At 43.3% G+C, this 17,289-nt stretch overlaps 1 protein-coding gene across 1 annotated transcript in view; it reads left to right on the top strand.

Annotated features, from left to right (window-relative positions):
- Nucleotides 1–17,289, top strand: part of LOC307044597 (patatin-like phospholipase domain-containing protein 7) — a 129,644-nt gene that overhangs the window by 71,694 nt on the left and 40,661 nt on the right. Inside the window, exons 16-17 of the mRNA XM_079689908.1 lie at nt 15,301–15,432; nt 15,922–16,045. Of these exons, the coding sequence (XP_079546034.1) occupies nt 15,301–15,432; nt 15,922–16,045 (256 nt within the window). The remainder of the gene's footprint in view (nt 1–15,300; nt 15,433–15,921; nt 16,046–17,289) is intronic.

The raw sequence follows: 17,289 nt of genomic DNA, 5'->3' as shown, positions 1-17,289 counted from the left end.
GGACTTCTTTGAAATAAAAAAGCACATAGGGTAACCACTGGTCCCAATCAGATCCTATTTCACAGATGAATTTCCTGAGCATTTGTTTCATTGTTTTGGTAAACCTCTCTGTCAAACTATCAGTCTTTATTTTTGAACTTCTCCTGTCTTGTCTGTCTACGTGTCTTATGGTTTTTCCCAGGCTAAGCTTCAATTTCCTCATCATAGAAAGGCAGCTCACTGAGAGGTTGAATAGACAGTTTGACTTCCTTGACTTTTGACCTTGTGAGTGCGACATTACAGACCTTACTTGGATGCAAAAGGTCAAGAAGAACAGACAGGTCGTCACCAAGCACCACCGGATAGGGAAGACGATCAGCCACTCCAACATTCAGAAGGTAACTCTGGCCCCTCACTTTAAGATAAACATCTGCTGTGGGATGAGGTTTTTCATCGCCATGTACATGTGCGTGGTACAGAGTGAAGTAGCCCTCCACTACACATTTAATTTGAAAGTCTTTTATTTTGTTCTGCAAAGAGCAAAGATATGTATCTTATTATCACAGTCCGCCACACACACACACACACACACACACACACACACACACACACACACACACACACACACACACACACACACACACACACACACACACACACACACACACACACACACACACACACACCGTAACTTCACTCAAGTTTCTAACACAGAAACATAATGAACATCTGCATCAACATCCAAACAATAATCATGTCTATTTCATTGCTATTCCAGACCAGTTTCATTTTGTACATTCAATATCAATTTGTTGCTCCGATACACAGTCAGCCAATCATGTCGACCAAACATTGTCACATTAACCAAATCAATTATGTATCTCTTTTAACTTATTTATTTATTTATCTATTCACTATACACGAGCAGTCCGGGCTCTTTAGATCGGCTCATAGTTCTACTCTCCCGCCTCACGCTCGCTCAAGCTAACTAGGCCACCAGTGCTAACTACTGGCTAGCTATTTTCAATACGTTACGTTTGCTGAACAAGTAACGTTCATAAACACTACTACCAGTGGTGGCCGGCACATAGGGGCGCTAGGTCTTCCCACATGTTTGATTGTCATTCAAAATAAAGAAAAAATTAAAAAATATATTTCCAACATTTTTTTAACATTTTTAAATTTTTAAAGAACAAGGTAAATATTATACAGTTGGTCTCAGTAAAATGTGTAATCTACAATAACATCTCGTTTAAAATTGTTTTACGATGTCTAAAGTTACTGATAAGTCACATGTTTCCTGCCTGGCCGCAGCGTGTATCATTACCCTCTCTCGTCCGGGCGGTAGAAAGGAGCCCTGAGCCAGAGCAGCAGCAGCCAACAAGCTGACTGTTGCTATATGTAAACTATGCCGCCGAAACATAATTTCAGCCAATCAGCGTCGTCAGATCTGATGCTCAAAGGGCGCCCTGTCAGCGCCCTGACCTGTGTGTCTGTGAGTTGTTTGGACTCGTATCCAAGGTGACGCTACAGTAGTTGTCTGCGGTGTAGACTCTGGTGCTAGTGGATCACCGGAGCTGTAGATTAACATTTACATGCTTATTGTAGTTGTAAGGGCAGTACCTGTGTCACTATGGAGCATATGTGTGGGCTGGACCTGTATTTAACAGGAAAGGAGTGATCAGAGGGTCGAGTTGTCGATTCTTGTTCTGTTTTCATCTTCCTCACCCTCTCAGACTTTGAGTTGCGCGCGCTGCTAAAGAGACGCGCCACCATGGAAACCAAACAATGGTGTAGCTGTATTAAAGTCCGAGTGGAAACAGACGTGAGTAAATCTGATTTTGTCAGAAATCGGGAGAAATGCGGAGTCTCCCGCGAAAATCGGGAGGGTTGGCAAGTATGACACACACACACGCACGCACGCACGCACACACACACACACACACACACACACACACACACACACACACACACACACACACACACACACACAATGTTCGTATTTAGTCTCCTGATTTTAAATGCCCTAGTATGGTTTTGTCAACATTTCCGTAGCCCCACCAAAAATATTTTTCCACCAGCCGCCACTGACTACTACATAAAGTCCAACCGGAATCATAAACTCACACATAACATATTCACCCATCAATTACACAATTCCAACTCTCCGTTCTTACCTAAAAAGAGCAAAAAATATGTATCTTATTACTTATCACTGTCCGCCACACACACACACACACACACACACACACACACACACACACACACACACACACACACACACACACACACACACACACACACACACACACACACACACACACACACACACACACACACACACACACACACACACACACACACACACACACACACCGTAGAGGTTTCTCAATACTCTAACTTTCCCTCCTCGACTCCTTGACTCCTCGGTCCTCCTGTTGTGACCCGGAAATCGATTTCAGCGCGCCATTTTGAAGGACATCTCATTTCTCTAAATGCACATCGAGGACCGAGCATCGAGCGTCGAGGAGGCTCTCTGGAGGAGCTCTAACCGAGGAGACACTGATGGGTCCTCCCCGGATGCATTTCCGGGAATGGTGGAGGCTTGACGCACGGCCGCACTTATCTCAGCCAATGACAGCTCTGCATGCATCCCCTGGATATTATTTTAGTAACTGCTTTCATCGCGACGCGATGTCTACAGTGAGAACAGCTGTGAGGTCTGTGCAGAAAGCAGAGCAGTGTGTAAAATATATATCACTCAGTATAACAGGCCTACATTACTCTCTGTATTTTTATGCTGTAGTTTAGTAGATATCTACAAACAAAGAGTCGATATTTTTCTAAGACAATTTAGTGCTTCACATAATAAAATACACAACGGCTGTAGCCTGATTATGCTTTAGGAGCTGTAGGTGTGTTTGGTACATTGTGTAGGTGTGTGTGTGGTACAATGCGTAGATGCGGCGCACAGACGGGTCTCAGTTGGTTCCCCATTTCAGCGACCAGAGAGAGGGAGGGGGATATATATATCCAGTCTGATTGTGTTAAGTATGAGAACACTCTCATAATAACGTGTTTGATTCTGAAATTGTATATATTTATATAAATATGTGTGTGTATATGTCCGCATCTGTAGCCTGTTATTGTCTCATTATACCGCACTGTCAATTAATTAAAAGTAAATATATAAGTGGTCATGAACACATCTGTCCATCAGACAGAGGGCTGCTGTGCCTCCTGTCATCATTAATGGACGTCTCTTTAAAATGACCGCTCAGAGGAGAGAAGTTCTCATTTCTCTAACCGCCTGCTGCTTCCCCTCCTCAGTCCTCCGCTCGCATCTCCTGTGGGCGGGACTAAGTATCGAGGATAGGAGTCGAGGAGGGGAAATTAGAGTATTGAGAAACCTCTCGTGACTTCACTCAAGTGTGTGTTTACGTTCTCTGAACGTATTCACGCGAGACTTCTCTTTGTCCCCGAACACAGTGTAGCGAACGCGCCCTCTGCTGGTCGGAGTTAGACACTACATACTGCTAGATAACACTACATTTTTCAAACAATAAACCAACCATTCCTTATCAGAAAACACACAGACAATTCTCACCACACTCTGAACATGAGCTGTACTAAATGCAAATCATGTTAACCATGTAATTACTAATAATGTAGGTATATCAACCCACTGATGGCTCTGTATTCCACATACACAGCAAATAGGCAGTGTCAATCATATTTAAATCATGCGAAGAAATGAACTGTCTGTGAACAAGTGTCTGGCTGCTGCCACTGTCAATCAGGGCCTTTAACTCACAGCCATTGACTTCCACCATGGCCTCTCTCCGTGGCTGTTCTGGCTCATTCTTTGGCTCCAGGTCACCTTTTTTTGGGACAAACAGGTTTAGTGTGTCCCTCTTCACCACACAAGTAACACATAGGTCTCTTGGAAGGTTTAACATTTGAGTTCACCTCTGTTGGTTTTTACATTACATTACATTACATTACATTGCATTTAGCTGACGCTTTTATCCAAAGCGACTTACAATAAGTGCATTCGACCAGGAAGATACAACCTTGAAGAAAACAGAATCATATAAGTACATCAGGTTTCATAGAGCCAAACATTTCAAGTGCTACTCAACTGGCTTTAGAAAAGCCAGACCTTTATTAGTATATAAGTGCTTTGTTAGTAATTCAATCGCTCGAAGTGGAGTCTAAAGAGATGAATTTTCAGTCGTCGCCGGAAGATGTGCTGTCCTGATTTCAATGGGGAGCTCATTCAACCATTTTGGAGCCAGGATAGCAAACCCACGTGTTTTTGCTGACGGGAACTTGGGTCCCCCTCGCAGTGCGGGTGCAGCGAGCTGTTTGGCTGATGCAGAGCGGAGTGCACGTGCTGGGGTGTACGGTTTAACCATGTCCTGGATGTAGGAAGGGCCAGATCCATTCGCAGCATGGTACGCAAGTACCAGTGTCTTGAAGTGGATTCTAGCAGTTACCGGAAGCCAGTGAAGGGAGCGGAGGAGCGGCGTGGTGTGGGAGAATTTTGTAAAGTTGAAGACCAGACGAGCCGCTGCATTCTGGATGAGCTGCAGAGGTCGGATGGCACATGCAGGTAGACCAGCCAGGAGGGAGTTGCAGTAGTCTAGGCGTGAGATGACGAGAGCCTGGACCAGAACCTGCGATGATTTCTGGGTCAGCTGGGGACGTATCCTCCTGATGTTGTAAAGCGTGTATCTGCAGCAGCGGGTTGTAGCAGCAATGTTTGCAGTGAAGGACAGTTTGTTATCTAGGGTCACACCCAGATTCCTTGCAGTCTGAGTCGGGGAAACAACAGAGGTGCCGATGTTGATTGTTAGGTCAAGAGTGGGACAATCTTTTCCCGGAAGGAAAAGCAGTTCAGTCTTGTCAAGGTTGAGCTTGAGGTGATGAGCAGACATCCACCGAGAGATGTCTGCTAGGCAAGCAGAGATGCGTGCGACGACCTGGGTCTCTGAGCGGGGAAAGGACAGAATTAGTTGGGTGTCGTCAGCGTAGCAGTGGTATGAAAAACCATGCGGGCTAATGACAGACCCGAGCGAGTTTGTGTACAAGGAGAAGAGGAGGGGACCAAGAACAGAGCCCTGAGGGACCCCTGTAGTTAATTGACAAGGGTCAGACTCGGACCCTCTCCAAGTAACCCTGTAGGTGCGGTCTTTGAGGTATGAGGTGAGGAGGGAAAGTGCAGTGCCTGAAACTCCAAGTTCTTGGAGAGTGCGAAGGAGGATCTGATGGTTCACCGTGTCGAATGCAGCAGACAGGTCCAAAAGGATGATGACAGAGGAGAAGGAGGCTGCTTTAGCAGTGTGCAGTTCCTCAGAGACAGCAAGGAGAGCAGTTTCTGTTGAGTGACCTGCCTTGAAACCAGACTGGTGCGGATCCAGAAGGTTGTTCTGATGGAGATAACAGGAGAGTTGTTTAAAGACAGCGCGTTCAAGTGCTTTAGACAGGAACGGGAGGAGAGAGACAGGCCTGTAGTTTATAACATCAGACGGGTTGAGAGTGGGTTTCTTTAGCAGAGGGTTTACTCTTGCCTCCTTGAGACTGTTTGGAAAGTGACCAGAAGTTAGAGAAGTGTTGATGAAATCGGTGAGAAACGGTAGAATATCAGGAGCGATAGTCTGAAGGAGGTTTGAGGCGACAGGGTCCAGAGGACAGGTGGTAGGACGGGCAGAGGTAATGAGGGTAAGAAGCTCACTTGGAGAGAGAGGGGAGAAGGAGGTCAGTGTGTGGGTGAAAGGTGGGTCTGGTGAACCAGCGGTGGGTAAAGGTGAGTCAGAAAAAGAAGAGCGAATATCATCAACCTTTTTTTCAAAGTGGTTAACAAAGTCGCTTGACAGAAGGGAGGAGGGGGAAGGGGCTTTGGGGGGGTCCAAGAGGGTGGAGAAGATGGAAAATAGTTTTTTGGGATTGGAATAGGACGATTGGATCTTATCTTGAAAGAAAGTGCTTTTTGCCTGAGAGATGGAAGCAAAGAAAGAGGAGAGGAAAGCCTGATAGGTTAGGAGGTCATCATGGTGTTTGGATTTCCACCATTTCCGCTCTGCTGCCCGAAGGATGGTTCTATTAGCACGCAGTGCGTCATTTAGCCAGGGAGCAGGAGGGGACTGACAAGCCGGCCGAGATGTGAGAGGACAGAGAGAGTCCATAGAGGATGAGAGAGTAGAGAGGAGAGTATCTGCAGCAGAGTTTGGAGGCAGGAGTTGGAACGAGTGAGAGGAAGGGAGGGCTGAGAGCACCGATGAGGCAAAGGTAGAAGGGGAGAGGGAACGGAGGTTACGGCGGACAGGTGCAGAGTTAGAAGAGATTAGTTTTTTATGTTTGGAAAGGGGTAGAGAGAATGAAATGAAGAAGTGATCGGATGTGTGAAGCGGGTTTACAGAGAGGTTAGAAGTTGTGCAGTTCCTTGAGAATATGAGATCAAGGACATTGTCAGCGTTATGAGTTGGTGGGGATGGAGACAGTGAGAAAGCAAAGGTGGTTAACAGAGATGTTAGTTCGTCTATCTTCCCTGTCTGGAGGTTGAAGTCTCCGAGAAGTACAGCGGGAGGGCCAGTTTCAGGGATGTGTGAGAGGAGATTATTTAATTCCTCCAAGAAGTCACCCAAGGCGCCTGGTGGACGGTAGAGAACAACAATGGTTAATTGTATAGGATGGGTTACTGTGACAGCATGGAATTCAAAGGTGGAAGGAGTGAAGTTAGGTAGCTTGAAGAGGGAAAAGCTCCAGTTGGGAGAGAGCAGGAGACCAGTGCCACCTCCTCTGCCAGAGGGTCTGGGTGTATGGGAGAAGGAATATGCTGTGGAAAGAGCTGCTGGGGTGGATGTGTTGGATGGAGTAATCCAGGTCTCTGTGAGAGCAAGGAAATCCAGAGACTGCAGGGAAGCGTAACCAGAGATTAAGTCAGCCTTAGGAACAGCTGACTGGCAGTTCTACAGGCCCCCTGAAACGAGATGTTGGATCTCAGTGGAGCATGTGGGATAGACAAGAGCAGGCCGGTTAAATCGATTAGGAGATACACGGGGCCAGTGATAATTGCGAGAGGACACATGAACAGGAATGGAGAAAATACACATGATTATAGCATGAGGGGCTAGAGAACCAAAGAGAATTGAATAAAACAAAAGACAACACCAGCGATACTTAGCTCAATCAAAGTAGGATTTGCCTCCTCTTTGCCTCCCTTGTGACTCCAACAGAACTCCAATGTCTTTGTCAGTCTTCGTCTGGCTGACGCTGACGGTCCAGGAAAGAGCCACCTATGATGGACACCTGATTGCTGAGTTCTCACAGCTGTGGGGGCACGCCCCTCAAATTAGTTAACTCTCTTCAGCTGGTGGGCGACAGCAGAGTGTTCCTGCCTGGTTTCTCCTTTATAGGAGCCTTACACTGTTGAGTCCAACCTTTGTGTTGACCGAGACACACCTTGCCCTTTGGGGTCCTTAGGTATCTTCCAGGCAGTGAAGCTCCATGGCTGCTTTTCCGCCTGTCAGCGACAAACACATCAGCCAGGTCAGCTGTATCTGCGGCCGTTTTAGGGTTGTGCTCCCTAATCCAAACCTGTAGCTCTGGGGAAAGCATTCTCAGATATTGTTCAAGGACAATCATTTGCAAATTTCCTAAACAATTTTCCCTTTTGGTTGAACCTACTTCCCATTAAGTTCTTTTAAAACGGACATAAAGTTATTTTGGGCTCTCCTGTGGTTCAACCTCATTATTGCAAAATCTCTTGTCTGTAGGTTTCTGGATTTATTTCATATTTTCTAAGAATAGCTATTTTTTACTTCCTCGTAGTCGGGCATCTTCAACATCCATATGAACATATGCACTTCTGGCTTTACCAGTTAATAATGGCATACGTCTGAAAGCCCAATCTTCAGTTGGCCATCTGCATGCTGCTGCAATTCTCTCAAAAGTAACAAGAAAATGTTCAATATCATCAGAATTGGTTAATAGTTGAAGCCTTGGCTCTTGAGTTTTTAAATGTACTGCTGAAGAGCTGTCAAGATGAGGGAATCCAAATAATGTCTGGTGAGGACGGTTCATTTCCTCTAAGCCCATCACATTACCCCCAAGTGTATCTGCCTTACCAGAAAGTTGCTTCAAGGTTGGATATGTGCGGGCCTGCACCTCTAATTGGAGCAGATTGAATTGATGGCACAAAGCTCTAAACTGCTGCTCTTGCTGTGCTGTCTCTGCTAATCGGGCATCTCGTGCCTGCTGCAGATCCATATGTGCTCGTAGAATATTGGCCAGGTCATTAATGGTGGGCTCCATAGGCTCATCCATTTCTGCGGACCCGGCTCCACCTTCAGGTCCTTCCACTTCTGAATCAGACTGTTCCTCCAGCTCCGGCTGCTGCTCTAGTGTGACCATGGCTTTTCCTCTTCCTCCTCTCGTGCCCCTCTTCATGTTTGGGAGAAAACTCAGAGAAAGAAGTACAAAAATATCTCTTCTGCAACTCCTACTGCTGATCCCAGCTCTGCCACCATATGTGAAGGACCAGGGTACGCAAAAAATAGGAATGCAGGTTGAAAAAATAAAGATTTTATTTACCCAATATATGTACAGTTTTAGGATGGGTAACAACATTAATTAGTATGAACAAAAAAAGGTGTATTATTAATAATATAAACAGATGCAATCTAGCATTAATTAATAAACAAAACGTCACCAAAATGGGTGACATTCTGTGTGCTCTTCTATCCAAGAGCAACTCACATACACCTGGGTTGCGGTTGAATAGTCCATTTAGCTTAGGAACCTTATCCTAACGGAGTGAAATGACCCGGAAGTCCATCAGTGGCAGCCATGATAACTGCCGTTCCAATTATCTATATGATAGGAAAGGAGCTTTCAAACTTCCTCTATAACCTCCTTTAGCTTAGGAACCACTGGACCTCCCTCACCGAAAGGAGAGGAAAAAATGCTGCCCCACAATGCCTTGCAGCCGCAGCATTTGCCGTCTGTGACGGGGTTCAATTGCCCGTTCAAAAAATGGCTTAGTCGGTTGGGTTGAGCTCCAAAACACTTTAATAACAGCATCAAAAATAAAATAACGAAACAGCACACCTTAAACAAACAAAATAAAAGACAAAGGCCATCCATCACTCTTCAGAGTAGACGTGTTCTGGCTGTTGCCTTCTCTGCAAAAAAAACCCGAACACGTCCCAGCTGTTGCCTTCTCTGCAACATTCTTCCGAGTTTCACAGTCCTCACTACCACAAGGAACCAACACCGTCCCTTTTGAACCCATGGCCCCTCCCACAGGCTCACCGTCCACAGGTGACACAATCAACTCAAACCACATTGTCAACATAAAAAATCCGACCCAAACATAAACAGGTTAACCACCTCTTAACATAATCATTTAACAAATTCACAATCGCACAATAAATAATAAATTGCATGTTTAATTTTTAGGAAGAGAGCAAGAAATGTTTGGTGTGTGTGTGGTGTGTGTGTGTGTGTCGGCTGTCAGTGGCAGAGTCAGTCACTTATCCTCTCCCTCCCCAAGGTTGACGATGTGCGGCAACCTGGAAAGGCAAACAGCCACCTCCACGCTTTGGCAATTGCGTCCCAAACCGCAACAAACAGTTTGCATGTCCTCACCGCACTGGTACTGTGGAATCTCCGCACCGCACAGTGCCTCTACCCAGGCGCCGGCCGACCAGGCGCCAACAGGGACCCCTCTCGCCCTGGTCCACTGGCCGACCCCTAGGCCGCAGGAGCCGCTGGGCCCACCCAGGACCCGTCCTCATCCTCCATCTCCCATGCCCGCTCCGACCCGGCATCCGTGCTCTCCTCCTGCTGCTGGCGCCGGTATAGTAGTCCTGTACGCCGCTCCGTAACACCGCCCAGCTTCCTCCGACTAGCCATCCCACTTCTGACACCATATGTGACGGGGTTCAATTGTCCGTTCAAAAAATGGCTTAGTCGGTTGGGTTGAGCTCCAAAACACTTTAATAACAGCATCAAAAATAAAATAACGAAACAGACAGAAAGACAATGGCCGTCCATCACTCTTCAGAGTAGACGTGTTCTGGCTGTTGCCTTCTCTGCAAAAACAACCAGAACACCTCCCAGTCGTTGCCTTCTCTGCAACATTCTTCCGAGTTTCACAGTCCTCACTACCACAAGGAACCAACACCGTCCCTTTTGAACCCGTGGCCCCTCCCACAGTCTCACCGTCCACAGGTGACACAATCAACTCAAACCACATTGTCAACATAAAAAATCCTATCCAAACATAAACAGGTTAACCACCTCTTAACATAATCATTTAACAAATTAACAATCGCACAATAATGCATGGTTAATTTTTAGGAAGAGAGCAAGAAATGTTTGGTGTGTGTGTGGTGTGTGTGTGTGTGTGTCGGCTGTCAGTGGCGGAGTCAGTCACTCTGTGACCCGCTCCATCACACCGTCACACAACGGTCGGCCGCTAACGGAAACAAACGATTATGACGGAGAAGTTATATCATGAAAGTTACGATGCTTATTAAGCATTTTAAAACGTATGTGGTAAGTTGCCAAAGTGCTTTGTTTTGAACGTTCATCAATATTATAATCAAAAAGAGAAATATGAACATTAGTTTTTACAGAAGTGATCAAATAAAGTCAACATTTCAGTCTTTACTGAGCTGTGTGGGGTTTGTTCAACTTTTAAAAGATGTTTGAATGGTGATATACACAGTGATAGATGTTAAGGACTAACGTTTATAATAAATACATTTGTATTGATTTTAAGATATTTTCATAGTTCATACAATCTTTGGGATCATTTATATTAATGTGGACCGGAGGGAGAGGGTGACGAGCATGAGTTTCACTTTCCTTTTTTATTTCAATTCCAACTTTGTTCATGAAGAATATGTTTCTCTGTTGTCCACGGTCATAAAGCATAAAGCAACAGCATCAGAGCACGGTGCAGAGTCTCTAGATGAGTTTACAGTAGTCCCTCGTTCTTATTATACATCCATGTTGTAGTCCGCTGTATAGAAAACTGTAGTTTCCCCAGAGCAGCAGACGCACATTTATGACGTCCGCTGGCGCATCATAAACACGTTGGATAGTGAAAGTGCAGTCGGATTCTCTAAAGTACCACAGTCTCTTCTCCTAAGTCCTTTTGAATTCTCCTATCCACTATCCCTTAACCCCGTGACGTTTCACTCAGAGGTCAAGGGATAGACGATAGGAGCTGATTTTTGGACTATTCGACCGCAACCACAGCCTTCCTCTCCACACTGCAGGAAAAGTCAGCAAAATTAATCAAATCAATCAATCAATCAATGTTTATTTATATAGCCCAATATCACAAATGTTACATTTGTCTCAGTGGACTTCACAGTTTCTACAGAATATCAGTATGACAATACGACACCCTCTGTCCTTAGACCCTCACATCGTACAAGGAAAAACTTCCAGAGAAAACCCACAGTTTAAAGGGAAAAATGGGAGAAACCTCAGGGAGAGCAACAGAGGAGGGATCCCTCTCCCAGGACAGACAGACGTGCAATAGATGCCGTGTGTAAATTGAAAAGATAATACATTTGCAACATAGGTAGTCCAAATGTTTGGAAATGCATGTGTGTATAATAGGAAGATGAATCCACGAGAATATCCATCCAGGACTTATGATCCAGGACCACAGCCGCGACTCAAGATCCAGGAATCGCGATCCATGACACAGGACCGCAGGATCATCCATGACTCCGGATCCCGGCGTATATAGACACCAAAAAGAAACACATTTGGGGAAGCTGGGTTAATCGGAACATGAGAGTACACAGATATAGACAGAGAGAAGGAAGAAGTACGATATCCCCCGACAAACTAAGCCTATATCAGCAAAACTAGGGGCTGAATCTAATCAGCCCTAACTATAAGCTTTATCTAAAAGGAAGGTCTTAAGCGCACTCTTAAAAACGGATAGGGTGTCTGCCGCCCGAACACAAACTGGAAGCTGATTCCACAAAAGTGGAGCTTGATAAGAAAAGGCTCTGGCTCCCATTGTACTTTTAGAGACTCTAGGAAGAACCAAAAACCCTGCATTCTTGGAACGCAATGCCCTAGTAGGACAGTAGGGTATAATGAGTTCTTTAAGGTAAAATGGCGCCTGCCCATTAAGGGCTTTGTAGGCAAGAAGAAGAATTTTAGATTCTATCCTATGTTCTATAGGGAGCCAGTGTAAGGCAGCCAGAACATGAGTAATGTGGTCCCTTTTCCTAACTCTGGTTAGTACACGAGCTGCAGAATTTTGAATCAACTGAAGCGACTTGACTGACTTCTTTGTACACCCTGATAATAAGGAGTTACAATAATCCAGCCTTGAAGTAACAAATGCATGGACTAGTTTCTCTGCATCGTTCTGAGGCAAGATATGCCTGATTTTTGCAATGTTACGTAGATGGAAGTAGGCGGTCCTTGAAATTGATTTTATGGGGGTGTTAAAGGACAAATCCTGATCAAATATAACACCAAGATTCCTTACAGTCTCACTGGAGGCCAAATTAATGCCATCCATAGTTAGTATATCTTTAGATAATTTGTTTCGTAGATTCTTCGGGCCAAGTACAATAACTTCAGTTTTGGTCGTGTTTAACATAAAAAAATGTAAGGTCATCCACGTTTTTAAGTCCTTGAGGCAGTCTTGAATTTTATTTAGATGATTAATTTCATCAGGCTTGATTGATAAATATAGTTGAGTATCATCCGCATAACAATGAAAGTTTACAGAATGATTCCTTATAATATTGCCTAACGGAAGCATATATAGTGTGAACAAAATAGGTCCAAGCATTGAGCCCTGTGGCACTCCATGGCTAACTTTGGTTTGCATGGAAGATTCATCGTTTACACGTACAAACTGAGAGCGTTCAGATAGATAGGACCTAAACCAGCCTAAAGCAGTTCCCTGTATGCCAACTAAGTGCTCTAGTCTTTGCAATAGGATATCATGGTCGATAGTATCAAATGCAGCACTAAGATCGAGCAAGACAAGAATAGAGATAAGTCCCTTGTCTGAGGCTATTAGAATGTCATTTGTGACTTTAACCAGAGCTGTCTCTGTGCTATGTTGTGTTCTAAAGCCAGACTGAAAATCTTCAAATAAATCATAGTTTTTTAAGTAATCACACAGCTGTTTTGCGACTGCTTTCTCAAGAATTTTTGAGAGGAACGGAAGATTAGAAATAGGTCTACAGTTGGCTAAAACCTCTGGATCGAGATTGTGCTTTTTAAGAAGCGGTTTTATCACTGCTACTTTGAATGATTGTGGAACATAGCCTGATAATAAAGATATATTCATAATATTTAATAAAGAAGTACTAATTAATGGAAAAACTTATTTTAACAGCTTAGTTGGAATCGGGTCTAAGATACACGTTGATGGTTTATAAGAGAGAATCATTGAATTTAATTGTTCAAGGTTTATGGCTGAAAAGCATTCTAGTTTATTATCTAGTGTAATATTAGAACTTACGTTTCCGGGAGCTGTTGATAACACTATACTGGTCAAAGGCAAGAGGTCATTGATTTTTTTTCTAAGAGTAACAATTTTATTGTTAAAAAAGCACATAAAATCAAATGTAGGTCAATTATGCTCGATTTATTTAGTTGGCAGCTCATCCCTCAGTTTGCTTATAATAAGGGGACATGTGAATGGTATATTTCAAGCTTGTTAGGTAAATAAGTTATTGGGCCTTTTTTGTATCAACTAAGATATGTTAGAAAATGTTTCCATCTTTAATTAACTGCATTTATTTGTGAAGTGGGCTTATTAACATATTAATACTACTGTTTAATATATTTTTACATATATATTTAAGAAGTACAATATAACACAAGCACAATTTTCATTTGTGGGCCGTAATACATTATGCTTTTAGAATTTGCTGAGGGCCAATTCAAAATGGTCATCGGGGCCGCATTTGGCCCCCGGGTCGTAGTTTGGACACCCCTGCTTTAGCATGTGTGGTTGTTTGTGAGGTTTGTAGCCTTCACACATATATATATATATATATATATAAATGGGTGTACAGGTGTGAATGTAGGTATACACATATAAGTATATAGTTTTTATATATTTACTGTTATTTCTACCTTTTTTAATTAGTGAATATGTGTGTATGAGTAGGTATGTTTTTATATATACTCAAGTGGGTGTACAGCTGTGTATTTTGGCATATATAAATGCAGTATGTATATCTTTTTTATATATTTTAATTATTTGGGATGGCTAGAAACAGCATTTTGATCCGTCTGTCGTGACGCACAGCACGACTTATCTCAGCCAATGACAGCTCTGCATGCATCCCCTGGATATTGTTTTATTAACTGCTTTAATCGCAACGCGATGTTTACAGTGAGAACAGCTGTGAGGTCCTTGAGAAAGCAGAGCAGTGTGTATAATACTGTATATCACTCAGTATAACAGGCCTACATTACTCTCTGTATTTGCTTTAGTTTAGTAGATATCTACAAACAAAGAGTCGATATTTGTGTGTGTGTGTGTGTGTGTGTGTGTGTGTGTGTGTGTGTGTGTGTGTGTGTGTGTGTGTGTGTGTGTGTGTGTGTGTGTGTGTGTGTGTGTGTGTGTGTGTGTGTGTGTGTGTGTGTGTGTGTGTGTGTGTGTGTGTGTGTGTGTGTGTGTGTGTGTGTGTGTGTGTGTGTGTGTGTGTGTGTGTGGTGTCCTATGCTTACTTTTAATACTTGTAAATAAAACTCTTGGCCCGTAATTTCAGTTCCCCATTGTAGCGACCAGGGGGGGGGGGGGGTATATCCTGTCTCTGATAGTGTTACGTTATTATGAGAGTGCTCTCATACTTGTTTGAATCTGAAATTGTATATATTTATATAAATATATGTGTGTGTATATGTCCACATCTGTAGCCTGTTACTGTCTCATTATACCGCACTGTGAATGAATTAAAAGTAAATATATAAGTTGTCATGAACACATTTGTCCATCAGACAGGGCTGCTGTGCCTCCTGTCATCATTAATGGACGTCTCTTTAAAATGACCGCTCAGAGGAGAGGAGTTCTCATTCCTCTAACCGCCTGCTGCTTCCCCTCTTCTCTCCTCGGTTCCCCTCCTCAATCCTCCACTCGCATCTCCTGTGGGCGGGACTAAGACAGGAGGATAGGAGTCGAGGAGGGGAGTTAGAGAAATGAGAAACCTCTTTAGACTCTTGACGTTCACAAACATTTAGGCATTTCATTGTGATACCAAAGCGTGTCCTTCTCCTCACAACACTGGATGCGTGTTTTTAACGTTGCAGGATGATGCGCGAGGATCCCCGGGTGGTGCTGAACGTTGCTCACACTGTGGTGAAGAGGGTCTCGCCTTTCGTCCGGCAGATTGACTTCGCCCTGGACTGGATGGCTGTGGAGGCTGGCCGTGCTGTTTACAGGTATTTACGATTAAATACTGACACAACTCACATCAACACTAATTAGATATATTCATATGAAATAAACTTTATTACACCATGAAAACACACCTTTGTTAAGCTTATCCTAATCATTTATGTCCAATATTCATTTTGTACATTGGGGATACTAGAAAAACTAACAAAAGCATGCAACTAAAGAAAATCAGTTATAAAAAAAATATTAAAAAAATCAGTTGTAAAAATGTTCATGTCAATACAATGATAGCATATATGTGTGTTCTCTTGTTGACTGTGGTGATGTTTTATTGCAGGTGAACTTGAGTGCAAGAAAAAGTGCTATTTTTATGATTTAATTGTATCATTATGATTTGTTTTACTTTTAGAGTATGCTGCATTCATTTCACAAACCATCATTTTAAAGCCATTAAGAGAAAGAAACAATAATTCTAACTAAATGAATGGAAATGTGGTGAGATGTTGAATCTTTGAATTCCTTATTGGTTTCAGACAGGGGGACAAGTCAGACAGCACCTTCATCGTGCTGAGTGGCCGACTCCGCTCTGTCATTGCAAAGGATGATGGGAAAAAGGAGCTGGCTGGAGAGTATGGCCGTGGGGATCTCATTGGTGTGGTGAGTGTTCACAAACTGCTGATTAGACACTCCATTGACAAACTGGGGACAGTTCAATCAGGTAAGGCTTTGTTTTTTGTTAAAAGAAAATGTGTTGACACAGGCGTGATATGAAAGACATTTTAATAGTCTTTGGCAATCAATCCTGATATTGAGAGAATATCAGGATTGAATAGGAAGTGGGGTGAAGAATATACTGAAGATCCGGCTTTGAGGAGATGTGGATTAGCTCTCCTGGCACTGGATGTGATGAATGGAGGTGGATGTGCTGGAGGCGGGCCAATATCTCCAGTGGTGAGCTCTGCAAAGAGGGTTTATAGCATTGTCTATTCCATCTGACCTCCGTCTGACAGATGGCCAAGGGTAGCATCACTGAAAAAAATGAGGTTAAGACCATTATTGTCACCCAAATGTTGAAACTTGAGGGTCACCTTTTCTGACTTAAGTTTACAGACAACTTTATTCACTTCATGGATGGACTGTACTGTAGCATTTTTAATATCTGATGCTAAACTACAAGTGTTAAACATGATATCTGGTCTGGTCTGCTTAGCAACCAATACTATCTGTCATATTTTTGAGTTTCATTAAGGGGGGCTGCCTCTGTACAGCACGTGCTGCTTGTAAATGTAGCAGCTGTAGGTTATCAATGTAACTATGCTGATGTACCTGAACTACCCCTTTAACAGTATTAAAATCCATCCCAACATAGCAGAAATGTTCGTTCTCCTCACATCCAACATGGACATTAGACTTCAGTAGAGTAATAGAGTAAATATCTCTTGACAGCTCCATGCCAAAAATACAGATTTGATGTCCATAGAATAGACTTGCCACTGATTTTGACAAATCACTGCTAACAGCAGTCCAAGTGATTCTGAAGCAAATGTTGGGGAATCTCTGTAACTCATGGATATTAACTTATTCAAAACCTCAGGCTACAAGTCTAGCTTCGGGTACAATGCCTTTGGAAGTTTCTTTGAGACTCCAGACCCATCTTCAATTTCTTCAAAAATATAATTATTCTGCCAGTTGATTATTTCTTCCTGTTTAGCTGCATCAAATTACATTACATTGCATTTAGCTGACGCTTTATCCAAAGCGACTTACAATAAGTGCATTCGACCAGGAAGATACAACCTTGAAGAAAACAGAATCATATAAGTACATCAGGTTTCATAGAGCCAAACATTTCAAGTGCTACTCAACTGGCTTTAGATAAGCCAGCCCTTTATTAGTATATA

This window comes from Notothenia rossii (genome assembly GCF_949606895.1).
Source record: "Notothenia rossii genome assembly, chromosome: 6".
Classification (NCBI taxonomy): domain Eukaryota; kingdom Metazoa; phylum Chordata; class Actinopteri; order Perciformes; family Nototheniidae; genus Notothenia; species Notothenia rossii.
The sequence above is the reverse complement of the archived record's forward strand: the minus strand, read 5'-3'. Positions and strand labels throughout refer to the sequence as shown.